General features: G+C 46.5%; 1 protein-coding gene across 4 annotated transcripts in view; it reads right to left on the bottom strand.

The window, feature by feature from the left end:
* Positions 1-18982, bottom strand: part of AFF3 (ALF transcription elongation factor 3) — a 514559-nt gene that overhangs the window by 27872 nt on the left and 467705 nt on the right. For all 4 annotated transcript variants that reach the window (XM_079792550.1, XM_079792551.1, XM_079792549.1 and 1 more), the window contains 3 exons: positions 18020-18144; positions 14594-14795; positions 11961-12082 (listed from right to left, as the gene is read on the bottom strand). In XM_079792550.1, the coding sequence (XP_079648676.1) occupies positions 11961-12082; positions 14594-14795; positions 18020-18144 (449 nt within the window). The remainder of the gene's footprint in view (positions 1-11960; positions 12083-14593; positions 14796-18019; positions 18145-18982) is intronic.

Below are 18982 nucleotides of genomic sequence, written 5' to 3'. Positions count from 1 at the left end.
TGATCGTGGCCTGGTTCTCTACAGCTCTGATTAGCTGGCTAGTAAATATGAACAACAGCCATGCATTATTAAAGCAACACCCCGGCCAGCACTGCTTCTGCTGGGAGATGAAGGTCCCTCATCCAGAGGTTGATCCGAGTGTGCATGTAACTTCAAGTTACACTAAGGGACTCATCACACTGCACCTTTAAATGCTTAGTCTGATAGTTTTTACACATCTGCATACTTTAGGTGACATCAGCCTAAACTGTTTTGGTAATTATTCGTCTTTATGTAGTCAATAAGCTTGACTTACTCATGGATAGCCAATATAAGCCAGGACTCCCTGAAAGTGATAAGACGTAGGTAGTGATATGAACCACAGACTGTTTAACCCAGTGGTCTGCAAACTCATTAGTCAACAGAGCCAAATATCAACAGTACAACGATTGAAATTTCTTTTGAGAGCCAAATTTTTAATTTTTTTAAAATATATTTTTATTGATTTTTTACAGAGAGGAAGGGAGAGGGATAGAGAGGTAGAAACATCGATGAGAGAGAAATATCGACCAGCTGCCTCCTGCACACCCCCCACCGGGGATGTGCCCACAACCAATGTACATGCCCTTGACTGGAATCGAACCCGGGACCCTTCAGTCCATAGGTCGACGCTCTATCCACTGAGCCAAACCGGTTTCGGCGAGAGCCAAATTTTTTAAACTTAAACTATATAGGTAGGTACACTGTTATTAACTTAATTAGGGTACGTGGTATTTTGTGGAAGAGCCACACTCAAGGGGCCAAAGAGCCGCACGTGGCTCGCGAGCCGCGGTTTGCCGAACACTGGTTTAACCTATTGTTACATGCTTATTCTGAACTGTCTTTTTCAGACTCTAATGGGTCTTTTTTCCCACTGCAATATTAGGTGGTCAGAATATGCTTTTATCCAAAAAAGTCAAAATGCTTAGAAAAACCATGAATATCATGTTGCCTATACCACTGTAATCCAAAAATATTATCCTCATTTTAATGGTTTTAATCAATCAATCAATCAATCAATCAATCAAAGAAACAAACTGGTCACAAATCACTGAAGCATAAAATATTGTCAGGACTGTGGTATCACACTGGAAATATTCAACTTCAACAAAGTAATGAGGAACACAGTTACAGGGTTTCCTTAATGCATAATAAAACTTCCGTTTTTGGCTCATCTTCCCTTCACCATTCCTTCTGACACTCAGGCCTGCAAACTCCCATTCATCTTGGCGGGTCTTCACTGGCCTGCAGGTTCCTTCATTGAAGGCCCTGGGCCTACAGACTCTGGTTTCTCCAGTTCATTTCCTAGATGCCCATACTTCTTCTATTTGAATGGCTTTAGTGGCCTTTACATGGCTGTTTTCCAAAATTCTTTGTCCCCATATTGACCTTTGAACACATGTTGGCTGTCGGTTAGGTCTTTGATTCCAATTCTGGCAATTTACATGATTTTTGTTGTTCATTTTTAATGAACTGACTTTATTTTTTTAGAGCGATTTTAGGTAGACAGGAAGGAGAAAGCACAAAGGGTCCCCGTGCATCTGCTGCCTCACACACGCGCTGTCAGCATCATTCACTATCAGCATCCCCCACAAGAGTGGAACATTCCTTACAATCAACGAACCTGTATCATTATCATCCAAAACCCCTCGTGCACTCTAGGATTCACCCTTAATGTTGTATATCCTATAGGATTTGACAAATGTTTAATGACATTTATCCACCATTATAGTATCCTACAGAGCAGTTTCACTGACCAAAACAATCCTCTGCATTATAGTTTGGTTTTCCCTTTGTTTCACGTGGTGAAGAAGACCAAACCCCGCTGCTAGCCCAAACCAGATCAGACTACCCAGCTTCAGATGTGGTCCCAGAGCCCATTTGTTCAGAAGAGGAGTCCAAGTATGTCCCTCAATCTCTCCCGTTATGAAATGCCATGGATGCTTTCTTGTAAATAAATGCTCCTTTCTTTTCTCAAGGAAACATCCACCACAGAAATCTAGGCTCCCAGCACCTCTCCTGGGTTACAGTTTCACTCCCCTCCATTCTATCCTGGACTTTAGTCCTGATCAATATTTGTAAAATATGGCTTTCCTTACCTCACCAGCCTGTCACAGACCTACAACCCTTCTCCAGTGCCCAGCACATCTCAGCTCAGGCCTCCAGTAATCTCACCCCGCTGCCACCTACTCACCAAGGCCTCCAAGCACAGGGGTCGTCTCCTCACTGTCTTGTTACCATGTCATCCCTGTCTCAGAAGCTCTGCTCACACTTTTTCTCCTTTCTGGAATATTCTCCTCTCTGCTCCTTCACTGAGTGCTACTATGAGCCAAATATCACCCATCCCTCAGATTTTCCTGCCATGAGGCCTTCTTGGTTACTTTGGTCCATTCTCACGTCTTTCTTTCCCAAACTGAGGCACTACCTCTTGTTTACACTACACTTCTGGGCATTCAGTTATCTTCTGAGCTGCACTGGGCTATACAGTCATTGACTCACATAACTGGCAGCTGGTCCACTTCAGCAGGGACTACGCTGTGGCCTCTTTGATCCTCCCCACCCTGCAGCTTTAGGCACATGGGAGAAGGAAAACGAATTCCCCTGGAATAGCACTGAATTCATTTTGCGCTAGAAGAGAGTGGTGGCTTCTGATGGCAGCAACATAGCCAATGAGCCAGAGAACGTCTCCATGGCAACCTGAAATTCTCTACATCATTATCTGCTCTACACTCCAGTATATGAGTTTGGTCATTTTTTTTTCCTTCCCATTTGGTAGGTCTTGTTGCTAACAGATCATCATTTCAAATGCATTTCGTTTTCATGAAAGGATTCTCTTGATAATAAGCTAAGACATCTCAGTTTTTACAAGCCTTCTACATTACCCTTTTGGATGGCAGTGCCTCCTAATTCCTATTATGGGGTCCTCCATCAATGCTGTTTTTATCTGCAGAATATGAATGTATTTTTAAACCTGATATGAAGGCTGAGTCACAAACCCTTATAATAGTGGACGTGGATAAGTAACACATCTAATGTTCTGACTGAATCACCGCAGCAACACCAGTAACCCGAGATGCTGGAAATGCACCATCCAGAGGCCACTTATGAACACATTAGAATTCTCATCTTTGCGTGCAATGGAGGGCTCATTACACTGATTCACTGAAGACAGCCTGAAGATTGGCCCATTTTTCTCCTTTTAGGTGATTTCTGGTGCCAGGCTCCTACCCCAGATCATTATAGAGGCAAAGGGACCAATGGGACGTCGCTGAAATTGTCCAGCGGAGGATGTGTGCTGTCACCAGGCATCGCTTCTTCCGCAATGCTCAAGTCAGCAGGAAAATGAAATTGTTGTTACTATTGTGGCAGTTACAGAACGTGATATGGTAAAGGTACTAAGACGAAATCTAATTATCTCACTGTTCAGACAGATTTATCATCTAATCTATTTTCTTTACACGGAAAACCTGAAGATTTTGTTTTTCGTTTAGATAATAACATTCTTCACATTGTTTGTCAGTGATGGTATTTTATGAGGATACAGGAGCAAGCCTAATAAAAGTTCAATTAAACATCATCCATGTAATTATGTAGCTTGGGCTCTTCAGAAATGGACCCTGAGTGACCTAAAAAGGCAATGCTTAGCTGCATATATCTTTGTTATAAGAGGTCTCAGCAGCAAAAATAATCTGAGCACTTGATCCACAAGAATGTTGCTTTCTATTTCGTTTCCTCTCCTCCCCCTCCTACCTACCAGCATGCGCCTGCGTTCTAAGCACTGGTCTGAGCTGCCCCAATATTTCTCTGGCCCGGGAGGATTACAGCAACCTTGTCCTTTGTCCTCCTTCGTGGCGGAGATGGAGTTGAATGGGCTCCCAGGGAGAGGCTGGCAGACTGCTTCCTGTCATCCCTGCCTCTGGGAAGGAGCCCCAGCAGAGCCAGCCTGTTCTGTGAAAGCTGGCAGGGAGGAGCACGGCTGTTTGAATAAACAGGTGCCTTGGCACAGCAGAAATCGGAGTAATTTTCTTGGGGAAGTTGAAATCCAAATCAGACAAATAGGCAACTGCCTGCCAAATGAATTCATCACCTGACATCCTTCCTGTCAGCTGCCATTTGATAACCCCAGACGCGTCCCAGTGTCCCGAGCTTTGGGGTACTTTCTTCACAAAGAAGAATGTGTAGGAAGTTGCCAGATGGGAGAGGGTGGGAGGCTGGGTGAAAAAGGTGAAGGGATTAGAAGTGCAAATTGGTAGTTACAGAATAGTCACAGGATATAAAGCACAGTATAAGGAATACAATCAATAATATTGTAATAACTATGTATGGTGCCAGGTGGGTACTTGAATTATTGGGGGGTCATTTTGTAAATTACATAAATGTCTCCCTACTGTGCTGTGGCCTGAGACTACTAACATCGAGTGTGTGCTGCAATGGAAACAGGGCAGTGAAGGAATGGTTTAGATGTGCTGAGTGATGCCGTTGTGGAGGCCTTGCAGAGCCCGCCCCTCCAGTGCTGGCTTTGCAGGTGGCCTGCACCTAGGAAGCAAGGATTCACCTGCAGCTTGTGCTCTCTAACCCTGGCGTTGGCTGGGACCCGAACCCCTGGGCCCCGGCTTCTCGGAAGCACCAGCGACCAGTCATTGTGCCTCTTACAGGCCTTGGTTGTGCAGACGACTGCTTCCCTTGGCCACGGCCACGCACAGAAAACAACACGCACTTTCCAGGACTGGGCAGAGCAGCAGGTTTGTCATTCCATCAAAAGCAACTTTCTAGTGAAATGGAAACTCATCAATTTGATTGTTGTTGTTCTCTGGATGTGACATCTTATATAATAAAAGCCTAATAGGCTAAGTGTCCGGTCATCCGGTCATCCATTCAACCAATCAAAGCATAATATGCTAATGATATGCTTAGGCCGCTCAACTGCTCGCTATGATGTGCACTGACCACCAGGGGGCAGACGCTCCCACCAGTAGGTTAGCTTGCTGCTGGGGTCTGGCTGATAGGGACTGAGCGAGACGGGCTGGACATGCCCTGGAGCCCTCCTGCAGTCCCTCCCCAGCTGGCCAACCTCCCTCGGTCCCTCCCTGGCCCTGATCATGCACCGGTGGGGTCCCACTGCCTGGCCTGCACCCTCTCGCCATCTGGGACCCCTTGGGGGATGTCAGAGAGCTGATTTTGGCCCAATCCCGCAGGCCAGGTGGAGGGACTCCACTGATGCATGAATTCATGCACTGGGTCTCTAGTTTAAAATAAAATATTATGAAACCCTTTACTCCCTGACCAGGTAGCTCAGTTGTTCAGAGTGTTGTCCCATTACATCAAGGTTTTGGGTTCGATCTCCCATCGGGGCACATGCAAGAATCAATCAATGAATGCATCAATAAGTGGCACAACAAACCGATGTTTCTCTCTCTTATAAATAAAACCCTTAAAATGATCAGAGGTAAGATTTCAAAGAGGGAAATCTGAATTCTTTGTAGCCACCCACCCCCAAGCCTAAGTCCCTTTTCTCCTTTCACTTTTTTGGTTAGAACAAAATAAGGACCTGTTTGAGAGGCAGAAATTCCATGGCGGAAAAAATCCCACATGAAGAAAAGAAAGGCATACTGATCGAAAAGGTGGGGTCTAGCTTTGAAGGGAAGGGGAGCCCCTCAGGCAAAGGGCAAGGTCACAGCAAACCCTCCATGGGGGCGCCTTGTGATGTCACCACCTACCCAAGGATGTCAGTTGGTGTGCTTTGACTAAATCATGCTGTGTGATATCCGCCCTTTTACATACAGGAATCTTCCCATCCTCTGTAAGATTAAAATCCTTTCAGCCCTGAGGCTGCCGGCCAGAAGGACATTACAAATGCCAAGTCCCCTTCCTTCCCCACCAGGCACATTTCACATGCCATGGCCTCTAGCGCCCGTGGCCGAGGGCGTCTGTGCTCAGCATTGGGAGGCTGGAGGAGCTGGGCTCCTGTTGTTGGTACCACGGGACAGATGGGGCGTTTGGCTGAATGTGATGATCGTGACTGACTTCCTAGTGAAATGTGCGCAAGAGACAGCCCATCCTTCTGGGAGCAGCAGGCGCCTGGCACTCGGGTCCCTGGCTGCCAACGCAGCAATATGGCCTGTGGGCACGAGGCTGCTTCTCCAGCCGAGCATTTCACCACTGAGCTCTGCCCAGGACTTCTGTGCTGAGGCCTCGGACACAGCTGTGCTCCCTCGTTTTCCCCCGGCCAAGATCCCCCTGTCACTAATTCTGACACCACGCAATTTACAGCTCCTGGCTCCGCACTGATGAGATCAGCTTCTAGGCGCTGAGTGGAATGCAATGCTGTCACTCTCTGACATAAATTCTTATGTTTTTTTTTTAAAAAACAAAAGCTTGGTAATCACACCAGTGTCACCTCAAGCCCGCGGCTGTCAAGTCGTGATGTCAGCGGCGAGGTGCAGCCGCACTCCGTCAATCCGCGCCTGTGGTTTTCGCAGAACAAGCTGACCTGGATCACATTTTAAAAATCATGTTATTCTGTTCAGTTCCTTCTGCAGCCTGAGACTCACACGGGTGCCTGCTTAACTGCTAACAGAGAAAGGGGCCGGGAAGCCCGACGATTCAAATGCACCGGCATGTAGATCCCTGGCACTCACGAAAAAAGGAAGATGCAGACGCTACCCCTGGGAATGTCACTCTAATCCCGCGGGGCTCATCCCACACTTGTCACTGGGCACCCAGTGGATTCAGCTGCTGTCTGAACCGCGTGTTTATCCAACATTAATGAGTATTTATAATACAAAAGGACGAGTTTACTTTTTAAAAAGCTACACGATGCTGCTTTAAGAATTAGACAGCTCAGCGTCTGTTACTTTTTGGATCGCTATAATGGATTTCCATCAACTCGACGTGATTTCAGTGCTAACCTCTTGCTCTTTTCTTCCGCTGGTGGCCTTTCTTTGGTCGTTCCACTGCTTGTTGACACCCTGAGTGAGAAGCCAGGAACGAGGACCCGGGAGTCAGGTCGCATCTGTCGGGGAGGCTGCCCGTGGGAGGAGCAGGAGGCTCAAGTCTGTGGTCCCAGAGACCTTTCTGGGGAGGCCACCATGTGCCTCCCGCTCCTCTGAATAATAACTGAGAGGTAACTACATAGTCGTGTATCCTAGCTCCCTCCTGCCACTGTACCTGGCCCTTGGCAAGCCCTCAGCACATACCCACGGGACCTGGGAGACATTTACACAGTCTTAGGTGACTTTCTCGCCCAGTGATCCCTTAAGAGACAATCTCTTATTGTTTCAAGGGAGACACAATGCTTCTTTCTACTTTTCAAGCTTGAGAAATCTGCCCAGGACTTTCTTAGTTCAGTGGTGGGTGGCTGGTTGAGGTGCATGTTTATTTCACTGCTATGGGTTTCAAATCAATTGGGACACAGGGCGATTGGAACACGACATCTCTCTCCCTATGATGGATATGTAAGAGTGCTTTTTTATTCCATTATATCTATCTCCATAAAAGGAGAAACAGTTTTATTGTGTCTGTCAGCCAGAAAAATTAGACATATTGCTAATAGGAAGACCCATGACAACCCCTCGTGGTTGATATACATGGTGACAAAATTATATTAGTTGCAGCCCCAATAGACTGAGAAACATTTCCTTGTATAAGCAGTTCAAGAAACTGCAGACCAAAGTACAGTTACTTTGTTGGTGCTGTGTCTGACTTAGCTTTCTGGTCCACATATTAGAAAATTCCTTACATTTTCATTTCCCGTGTGTGTGTGTGTGTGTGTGTGTGTGTGTGTGTGTGTGTGAATACCACGCCCTTAACATTACCTGCTGGAAATGTTTGATGATTTGGGCATCTCAGTGTTTGATCCTGTTGTTAGATTATGACTTCCAAATGCCAATTTCCATGTGGTAATTAAACACAATTCTAATCTCCCGTTTTTACAAGTGGTTAAAGCTCATGCGAACAATTTATACCACTGAACCCTAATTATATATGACCAACTGATTGTATACACATTACATGTCCACCACCTAGGGGATTAATGATAAGAGAAAAATACTGCAATGTCTTAGATTCAATTACAGCGGTAGAGAGTGAGAGATAAGAGTGACCTAAGCAGTTAGCGGCTGTGGGCCCACTAACAATAGTCTGCTCACATTCCTGAATGGTTGTTGGAGCTTTGCATCAACTTCTACAGGGAACAAAGATGCCACCGCATCCTGTACATGCATGAACTGTCAGGACTGCTGCCTGTTAGTGATCAGAATTAGTGAATCATCTTTACGCACTGTGCACCCAGCCTGAGCCTGCGACTGTCTCTGCTGCACCGTTTCCTGGTCCCGCTCTGCAACAAATGTGAATTCTTTCAAAACAACTTACATCTTTCTTCCCCAAAACATGGCTACAGAAGATCGGGTCTGCTCCCCCACAGCCCTGCTCCTGGTGGGTGGGACCGCACCCCCCAGGACCTGGTCCCTTTCTGGCAGCATTTGGCTCAACAACCCCTTTCTTTCAGAAAAGCTTTATCTATCTTTGCCTCTTGTTACTTTCTTTATTTTGAGACCTATTTTGTCAGATAAAAGTATGGCAACACCACTTTTCTCGGGGTGTCGTTTGCTTGGAGAATCATTTCCCGCCCTTTCACTTGGATTCTTATTTGTCCTTGCAGCTGAGATGTGTCTCCAGAAGGCGGCACATGGTTGGGCTTTGTTTTTGATTCAATCCACTACTCTGTGTCTTTTTAATGCAACCCACATCAAAATCCCAATGCCATTTTTTAAAGAAATAGAACAAGAAGTCATTAGATTTGTATGGAACCACAAAAGACCCCGAATAGCCAAAGCAATCCTGAGAACAAAGAACAAAGCCAGAGATGTCACACTCCCTGACTTCAAATTATAAAACAAAGCAGCAATAATCAAAACAGCATGGTATTGGCAGAAAAACAAACACACAGACTAATGGAGCAGAATTGAGAACCCAGAAATAAACCCCCATATATACGGGCATATAATTTTTGATAAAGGAGCCAAAATTTATAATGGAGAGAAGAAAGCCTCTTTAATAAATGATGCTGGGAAAATTGGAAAGCCACATGCAAAGGAATAAAACTAGATTGCCATTTGTCACTATCTGCAAAAATAAACTCAAAATGGGTCAAAGACCAAAATATAAGACCTGAAACAGTAAGTTACACAGAAGGAAAACATAAGTGCTAAACTTATGGACTTTGGTCTTAGTGAAAATTTTATGAATTTGACCCAAATGCAAGAGAATGAAAGGCAAAAACAAATGAAAGGGACTACATCAAATTATAAATTCAAAAGAAACCATAATCAAGACAAAAAAGGCAAACAACACCTCTTATAAGAGGTTAACATCCAAAATATATAAAGAACTCATACAATTCACCAACAACAAAATAAACAACCCAATAAAAAAATGTGCAGAGGACCTGAACAGACACTTCTCCCAAGGACATACAGGTGGCCACAGGTGTATGAAAACATGCTCGATTTCACTAGATACTAGGGAAATATAAGTCAAAACCACAATGAGACACCACCTCACACCTGTTAGAATGGTTATTGTCAGCAAGATAAAGAATAACAAGTGTGGGAGAGGGTGTGGAGGAAAGGAACCGTCATTCACTGCTGTGGGAATGTAGATGGCACATCCACTATGGAAACAGTATGGGAGTTCCCTAAACGATTAAGAATAGAGTTACCATATGACTTAGCAACCCCTTCTTCTGGGTATCTACCTAAAAGATTTGAAAACATTTATTCATAAATGTATATTTACTCCTATATTCATTGCAGCATTATTCACGGTCGCCAAAACATGGAAACAACCAAAGTGGCCTTTGATAGATGATTGGATAAAGAAGATGTGGTACATACTAGTATATACAATGGAATACAACTCAGCCATAAGAAGATAAAATACTGTCATTTGCGGCAACATGGATGAATCTTGAGAATATCATGCTAAGCAAAATAAGACAGATAGAAAAAAGTCAATAACTGTATGATTTCACTCATGCATGGGATATAAAACTGAAAGCAACAAACAAAAACTCACACACACGGACAACAGTATGGTGGTTACCAGAGGGGAAGGGCATTGTGGGGAGGTAGAACCGGGTAAAGAAAGTCAAATATCTGGTGACTTGACTTTGGGTGGTGAACACATAATGCAATATACAGATGATCTATTATAGAAATGTAACTTGAAACCTCAAAGAGTTCACTAACCAATGTCACGCCAATAAATTAAATTAAAAAAGAAAAGAAAATCTTTGGGCTGTGAATTTTTTTTGTTAACGAAGATTACCTCCCTTGCTGCTTAGGGCAGTGGAGAAGATGAGGAGGTTGTGAGGGCCAGGAGGAGAGCGTGCGTGGAGCTGAGTGCAGCTACAGCAGCCAAGGGAAGGGGAGAAAAATACACGTCCTCCTGGCCACCCTGTTGTGTTTTTTTAAATTCTCATCCAAGAGAGGAAGGGAAAGAGGAAGGAAGGGAGGGAAGGAGGGAGGAAGGGAGGGAGAGAGAGAGAGAGAGAGAGAGGGAAACATAGATGTGAGAAACACTGATTGGTTATCTTTCCTATGTGCCAACCAGGGATCAAACTTGCAACCCAGGTATGTGCCCTGACTGAGAAATGTGCACAGGACGATGTTCAACCAATTGAGCCACTCTGGCAGGACGTCCTGGACCACCTTAGCCTTTCATACATCCAATGATCTTGGAACATGTTCAGTCAATGGAACTAACAACGAATGCGGATTTGGCTTTCTACCCCCAAATTCTGGGGTCCTTGGAGGACAGGTGTCAGGACTATCACTTCTATGATAAGGATGCTGGGACGTGGGGACATTTAGCACCCTTTAATCTTCTGACTCCGGTGGGGTCAGTGGTTTAGGGTCTGTCCCCTGGGCCGGACTGTAGGCAATCTGGCCTGAGGGCGGATCTCTCATTATCACAGGCGGCTGCAGCCCCGTTAGTGTGGTGCCTCACACAGAGATGGACCGGTGCCTGGTGCACAGCTGAGGTTGCAAACAGGCGTCAGGCCAAACTCTTGAAACCATCTCTTCTGCTTTCCAGGCTTGTCCTTGACACATATTTTTTCCCTAAGAGCCGAAGTAATTTTCATAATTTCTTATTTGTCACTTTTAGCATCTCAAGAGCATTCCAGGATGTTATCTTTATTCATCTGCTTCTCCTGTTTCTCCTTCTTTTAAATTGCTGCTGGGAAAGGAGGTAATACTTGGGTTTTAGTGCAGGATGGAGTGATGATGACAGGATATTTTTCCTGTATGAGAACTCTTTATACTGGTGTAAAGAATATAGCATGTTATTTTATTTTTAATCCTCACCGAGGATATTTTTCCATTGATTTTAGAGAGAGTGGAAGGGAAGGGGGAGAGACACAGAGAGAGAAACATAGATGTGAGAGAGACACATCGACTGGTTGCCTCCCGCATGCCCCCCGACCAGGGCCAGGGAATGGGCCTGCAACCAAGGTACATGCCCTTGACCAGATTCAAACCCAGGACCCTTCAGTCCATGGGCTGACGCTTTATCCACGGAGCCAAACCGACGAGGGCAAGAACACAGCATTTCAGGGGAAAGGGGTTTGCCTGTTTATCAAAACAAAACACTTCTCTTTGGTGGCCTACAACCGCCAACAGTCATGAGTACAAAAGGCTCGCCGATGCCCTTTGCCTTCCTTTCGGACATCCTGGCTGCAGCCCCTGCGCGCGGTGGTTCTGGCTGTTCCGAAGCCCCCCCAGGCCCCGGGGGCACTCAAGTTCAGCGGCACGTCCCTTTGGGAGGGCACTTACCTGACAGGCCGCAGCAGGAATGGCCACTGCAGCCCAGATGCACATTCCCTTCCCCTTGGGACCGCCCTTTCCCGCTGGCCCTCACCGAGCCGCAGAGTCCACACTTACATGTCGTCGAAGACGAGTTTCTGCCTCTTGCAGTCCCGGTGGCCGCTGGAGCCCGGGGACCACGGCTCCGTCTGTGGCCGTGGCTTGTGGAGAACGTTTTCCGAATTGTGGTGAGCTGCTTTCTAAACGACAAACAACACGCCGGTTCTGAGAAACTGGCCACGTGGCTGGAAGAGCAACCCATCACACAGAATAGCTTGTGTTCCGGACTCTCTGTTAGAATCGGTGGTGCTTTTGTTTAAATAAAGAAAAAGAAATATGTGCATTCCAGTTCTCAAAAGGGGCTTTCAGATACAGGGTGGGGCAAAAGTAGGTCTACAGTTGTTCTCTGAAGAAAAGCCATGCAGGTTATGATTATAATAATGCACGAATAAGCTCCGTGTTTTGCACACCCACACTGTAAACCCACTTTTGCCCGCCCCCGTATGCTGTGCAGTGTCTTCTCACAACTGTCATCAGAGAAGGCTTGTCTGGCCCAGGCACTGCGGTTCAGTGAGGTCAAGTGACAGCCTGGCTCCCATGCTGTGACGGGGCCCAGGGCTAGCACTCGCCCTGCTCTCCTCCATTGGCTAGACGTGTGGTTCTCCACGTTGACTCTGCAGGAGACTCATTCAGCGCACAGACCGCGGGCCCCACCTCCACAGCCTCCGGGTCCGTGGGTCAGGGGCGGAGCCTGAGAGCGTGCATTTCTAACAAGCCCCAGGTGCTGTTGACCACTGAGCTGTAACCCACAATCCCTCTCAAAAGATTACAGATTACAGACTGCCTCTTCTTCGCTCTCTGTTAAGATTAGAAAAAGCCAGAGGGAATTACTCGAAATTATTTAAAATATGTCTTTAAAAGGAACACTATTAATTTGTGGAAAAATTAAAAAAATTATTAACTCTTGGGGATACACGTATTTATAGAGCATCCATTGTGTGCATAACACTTGGATCAGAAGACAACTGCCTTTGGTTATGAAATTCAAATCAATTCCTCTGAAGTAATTAAAATAGAAGGTAGCCCGGCCAGTGTGGCTCAGTGGTTGAGCACCGACTTATGAACCAGGAGGTCATGGTTTGATTCCTGGTCAGGGCACATGCCTGGGTTGTGGGCTCGATCCCCAGTAGAGGGCGTGCAGGAGGCAGCTGATCAATGATTCTCTTATTGATTGATGTTTCTCTCTCCCTTTTTCTCTGAAATCAATAAAAAATATTTAAAAAATAATACAGTGAAAAGATAATAGAGTGTATGCCAATGCTTCTTTCAGTATGGACCGATTCTATGTGTGGGTCAGCCTCCTCGCTGTAGAGCCCCTGGGCATTTCCTTCCTGCAGGCGCGGTGGTACAGCGGATGTGTGGCCCCTAAGTCGCTGTCCCCAGCTGGACGGGAGGTTTCACGCAGGCTCAGATGGAATCTGCTAGATTGTCCTTGCGTCTCTGCTGCTTGGCACAGTGCTTGGCACCCAGTAAGCACTTGCTCAATAACCATCTACTCAGGGAAAGAATGACTAAATAAAGTCTCTAATGTTTTTTACAAATTTCTGCACACCACATACAATTTTTTGCTTGTGATGTAAGGATCTAGACTCTAGAGGCAAAGAAAAGTTTTGTTTGTTTTTAAATTTGAATTGGTAGCTTTTTATTTCAGGTTTTCCTAATATGGTGTTCTCAGATTCTTGTAGTTTAGAATTAAATATAATTGTTCCCAAATGAGGGCGCATTTAATTTCCTGATACAACAAGATTTAGGCTCTTGTAAGACCTTCTACTAACTCTTTGATCTTAGTAAATCATGGGATAAAGCATTGAGTACCGCCTCTCCATCTCTTTGTCAGAGTCAGATTCTCTGTCTCACCGCCCCAGCCTCACAAAGCCCCACTGGTTTTGATGGGCACAGTGACGGGGAGAATGCAGTGGGGAGATTAGGAATGAAATAATGTAGCCCAGCGGATGCTCGGTCCAGAGCCACAGCGGGAGGGCAGTAAAGAGGAACCAGCGTGTAGTGTGTTGCACAGGTGTCCACAGGTGTTGGGTTCTTTAGATAACCTCATCTCATTTAAATCTGATGATGCTGTTTTGCCAATGAAACAGGCTCAGAGAAATGAAGCAAGTGACCCAAGGCCACGTGTCCACTAATTCATGAAGCTAAATTGGATGGTGCACCCCAACCCCCTGCCCTCCTCGGGGGGGGTGGGGGTGGTGGTGAGGGCACTGGAATCACCCCAGGAGGTCACCAAAAGAGGGGTAGTGGTGGGGGTCCCACACTGTGGCTGTCATACTGGTCACCCAGGTTGGAGTGGGTTTTCCATTCCAGGCTTAGCTCTGTCCTGGGACAAGGTATCTTTTCAAATGAAAGGGTGGGTTGATCCCAAACTCCCGATTTCCTTTGTCTTGTGATAGATAGTCTTACTCTGGGCCGTTTCTTTTCAGAATGGGAATGAAACCCCACAGGCTTGCTGAGCAGAGGGCTCCTCCTCAGTTTCTCCTTCTGCAGCTCTCCCTGCACCAGGTCTTCCCTGAGCAGCCTTAGGGATCCTTTCTGGAACCTCAAGTGTGTGTCCAGACTGTGCTGGGCTAAGACAGGTGGCGTGTCGGGGTGTGCTCAGCTTCATTTCAAATTCAATGGGGACAGGAAGAGCATCAGCGTACCGTGAGGTCTGCGGCATGAGCCGGCAGCTGGTTCTCAGCCTTGAGCTTTTTGTTGGAGGCGGTGGAAGGGAACAAGCCACCGCCGCTGGACCTGCTGGAAGATGTCAAGTCCTCGCTGGAGTATTTGTGTTTAGAGGCGTCGGAGAGGGGTGAGATGGGCGACCGGAGCAGCTTTTCATTTTTATTGATGGGTATTGCCAAGCTGCAAAAGAAAATCACAGTAATGGAATGTCACAAGCCAGGACAGGGAGAGGTAAACGTCTTATATATGACCCAAGCCTCCTATTTAAAGCCGGCTGGCAGCAAGACGTTTATGGGGAATTATTATACCAGGAAACAATTTTATGGCATTAGGACCGTAACAAACAATAAGCAAATTTCACTCATTGTTTCTTTACTTGTCCTACAGGATGAAGAGTAACTCTGGAGTTAAATAACTAAGAATAATAAGACTTCCATTTTCCAAGTTTTTTATCCATGGATTGCAAAATGCACAACCAACTTCTTCCTGCTTTCCTACTAAGTGTCAGCAGCAAGCAATGAGGAGTCAATCAAATGACATACTTGTTCCTACTTCTAAAAGGACTTTTGCTAACAGCTGAGCTTATACTAATTATTTTATGGAGAATAACAGAATTACAGAATGACTTGCAAAGCAAGAAACAACTTTCAATTGATAGGTTTCCCAGCTAACCAGGCATTGATCAGAATGAACACAGAACAGAAAACTCATCAGAAGTGACATTTTCTAATTCCTAGCTCCTGATTTTACCTCCAAAACTACAGTCTGGAACTCCCCCCCGCCCCCGCCCCTCCCCCCCCCCACAATTAACCGTCAGAGAAGTTAGTCATTTATACTTGAGTTATTGTTAGGACTCTCTCCATTACTTAATTTGAAAAAAATTGGGAAAAGACACATGAGCTTGAAAGAAACTCAACCATTGCTAATTTGGGATGCTTATTGAAAGAAGTCCCCTGATAGAGTCAGTTAAAAAAAGGTAAATTCATTTAACAAAATGTAGTCATTATTCCCACAGTTATGATTGTGTATGTTGGCTATTCCTGCAAACAAGTCATTAAAGTCACTTCAAAAGCAATTTCCTTAGTAGGTGGTGACCATGTAGAAATAGCAAACACAGGCCTCAGATGACAAGGCCAAGGTTCTCGAGATTATGCAGATAGACATGTTTAGGGATAGAATCTGTGGTGATGTATTTCTGGTTCAAAAAGCACTGGACATCTAACAGCTTAGCAGTGGGAAGGCACCTCTGAAAAACTGCCGTGGGCCAATCACAGTCACTGGGCTAGTGATGATGGAGGTGAAGATGGATGTGAACAGTCTGAATAGAACTGCTTCCTGACATGTGAGCGAAAAAAGTCCCATATCTAACTCTATCATTGTACATATATGTGATTTTAAATGTTCATAGAAAACTGGATTATTACATTGTATTATCATGGACATATGATTATGTCTTCTTTATCATTATAAGTTTATATAGTCAAGTTGACCAAAGAAACTTACTTTGGATCTCCTTTACATATGGGGTTGTCTTATCACACGGGTATAACTGACAGCAGTCAGCACAAACCGGGGGTACCCAGACCGCCTTTCCTAGAAAGTCTCAAGGCACATTGCTATGCACAGGGCCATCACTTAACATGAAACCACCAGACGGGGCATGTGGAGAAGCATGGGATCTCTGGGGGGACCTTGCAGAAGGTGGTAGCCCCTACCTTGACTTTTCCAAACAAGTCTGATCCCCGGGTGTTTTTGCTAGAACCTCTATGTTTAGTCTTTAAAGACCTGCCCTTGTAGAAGCATGTGATTTCTCAAGGATGCTTACCCTGCTGATGGTATCTAGAGGTTCATTTTAGTTCAAGCTGTTGTGATAATAAAACCTAAGGAGGCCGGCAATCAAGGCTTTTTTGACTCCTTATGCCAACTAGCCCCTTAGCTTCTTTTTCACAGAAACGTGTGTCAGAGTAATCATTCATCTGCCGTTCAGGGTCTGCCGTCAGCCCCGGCAGGGGCAGGCTCTGCCAGGCAAAGGCTCTACTGCAAGAGCTTACGAGCCCTGGGCTCCATGAACTGGGATGGAAGTGACACGGTCACTCTCACTGAAATTGAGCATAATGAATACTGTTTATAATCATCACTACTTAGAAATCATGTAGTCACAGATGTGCTGGAAAGGTCACTTCTCCTGGCCGGGGTGGCTCAGTGGTTGAGCGTCAACCTATGAACCAGGAGGTCACGGTTCAATTCCTGTTCAGGGCACATGCCCGGGTTGCAGGCTCGATTCCCAGTAGGGGGCGTGCAGGAGGCAGCTGATCAAGGACTCTCTCTCATCATTGATGTTTCTATCTCTCTCTCTCCCTCTCCCTTCCTCTCTGAAATCAATAAAACAAATATATATACTTTTAAAAGAAAGGTTACTAATGCTAATGCACAAAGAAGCACATATATAACTCTACGCACATTTGAAAGACTATTTGGAACCACACTGTCCCCATTAACTTTTCCCCAGTTATTTTGGGATACTGTCCACACGGCATAGAATTTGTGGACAAGGCCAGCGGTGTGCAGCTCTCCCTCCTGCTCACACCTTCAAGAGCCCTGGCCCCTCCCAAGGTGGCTCTAGCACGGCAGCCGGCCTGCTCACGCGCCTCGCTCTCCCGTCCCTCTTGGCGTGTGAGTGCCGCTCTCCATCTCCTCCTAACCTTTCTGCTTACAGTTTTATGGGTTGTGCTGCAGCATCCATCTCCCCTTACAAATTCTATGTTCGCAGCCAGGGAGAGTGAGGAGAGTCTTCGCAGAGGAAAACTGGGTTCCGAGCTGTGCTATTTCGAAATGGCAAGAGCGTCTATGACTGATGAGAAGCGACTCGCTTGTGATGAATACCTGGGACCTTGCCTTGTGAGAAAGACATTTGTCACAGAGGGGACTCAGTGCAACGTGGGTCCATCTGGAATGCCTGTGGCAGCGTCACGAGGCGGCCATTTAACCTTGGAGACACAGATCCTGTCCAACACCACGATTTTAGTCTACATCTAAGAGCGTTAGGTGCATTGTATGGAGTTTCAGCTCAAAATTTATACTTCTCCATTCGTGTAATAAGCTTAGTGTCCTAAGCTTAGCTACTGAAATCGTGATTTAAGAGTCCAGCGATTAAGCTCTCAGAGGGAAGCGCGCAGAGCTGTGTGGCAGCAGTGACTGGTCTTTTGTCACAAAGAAGCACTCACACACCCGAGCGGTGACCCGAGGTGCACATCTGAGTGTAACGATGAGCCTCAGGTTAACCTGAGGAGAGCAGGCCTGGACCCCCAGACCAGAGCAGTCATTGAAAACCCAACTCCCCCATGTGGCACATGACTTCAGTCCCAGAGACCCCCCAGCTCGCCTCCGCCCGAGGGAACACACACCTGCTGACGTTCATGTTGCAGGGATTCGCAGACACAGTGTTACTGGCAGAGGCGGCCAGTCGGGAAGAGCTCTCTTTCTCTCCCTGGGCCTTCTTGACCTCCCGGTAGTCGTCTTCGTTGTCACACTGCGTGCAAATAAGCAAAAACCAATCAGCTCCGGCTTTTAAAGGATCGTCGTGAGCTCCCATCACCATCTTGCTCACAGCAAGGCCTCGGAGACCAGCTCACTCGCCTCTCTGGAAGGCATCTGAGCAGCCACGTGGTCCAAGCGCCCTGGCCCTGGTCTGGGTTCCCGGTCAGCGCCTCATCAAATAAGGAGGAAACGGGCCAGTTTTCCTATGGGCAGTTCACTGAGGGGGAAAGCCCTGCATCCCGATTAAAATGCAGGACACACACTGAGTGAGGAAAACGGGTCCGCCGTCAACAGACCGGACTTAGCCTCCAGAGACCCGCCCTGTCCCAGCCTGGGCACCTCTCCTCCGGGCATTTCCCGCTATCTGAATGGGCACAGCAACCCGTTCTCAGTGCCAGGAGGGCAGTGACCAGCTCGGCCCTTTCTTCTGAAATTCACGGCTTCTATGGATTTCATGCCTCTTGGTGCCTTGCTCCCAGTTCACAACGGCTCTCCCATGCCATCGGAGAACCCTGAGGCACCTTTTTGTAAAACAGTACTTGGATCCAAGTATGTTTCCTTGGTTGTGTGTGACATTAGATGTGTATTAGGGTGCCATGCAGCTGCGCTCCGTCTCTGGGGCGGCAGCGGGAACACAGGGATGGCATGTGCAGGGCCCTGGGCAGTGTTGTCCAGAAGACAACTTTCTCTCTGGCTGGGATTGTCTCAGCCTCTCTCATAAGGACCCCGAGGGCTCCACTGGAACAGCGGAGGGTCCCCAGTCCTTGGCTCTGGGCTCCAGCAGAGCTAGACTCTGCACCTTTGGCAGCCTGGTCTACAGGGTCCCATTT

Source organism: Cnephaeus nilssonii (assembly GCF_951640355.1).
Source record: "Cnephaeus nilssonii genome assembly, chromosome: 15".
NCBI classification, from domain to species: Eukaryota; Metazoa; Chordata; class Mammalia; order Chiroptera; family Vespertilionidae; genus Cnephaeus; species Cnephaeus nilssonii.
This window is presented reverse-complemented; position numbering and strand designations above follow the sequence as displayed.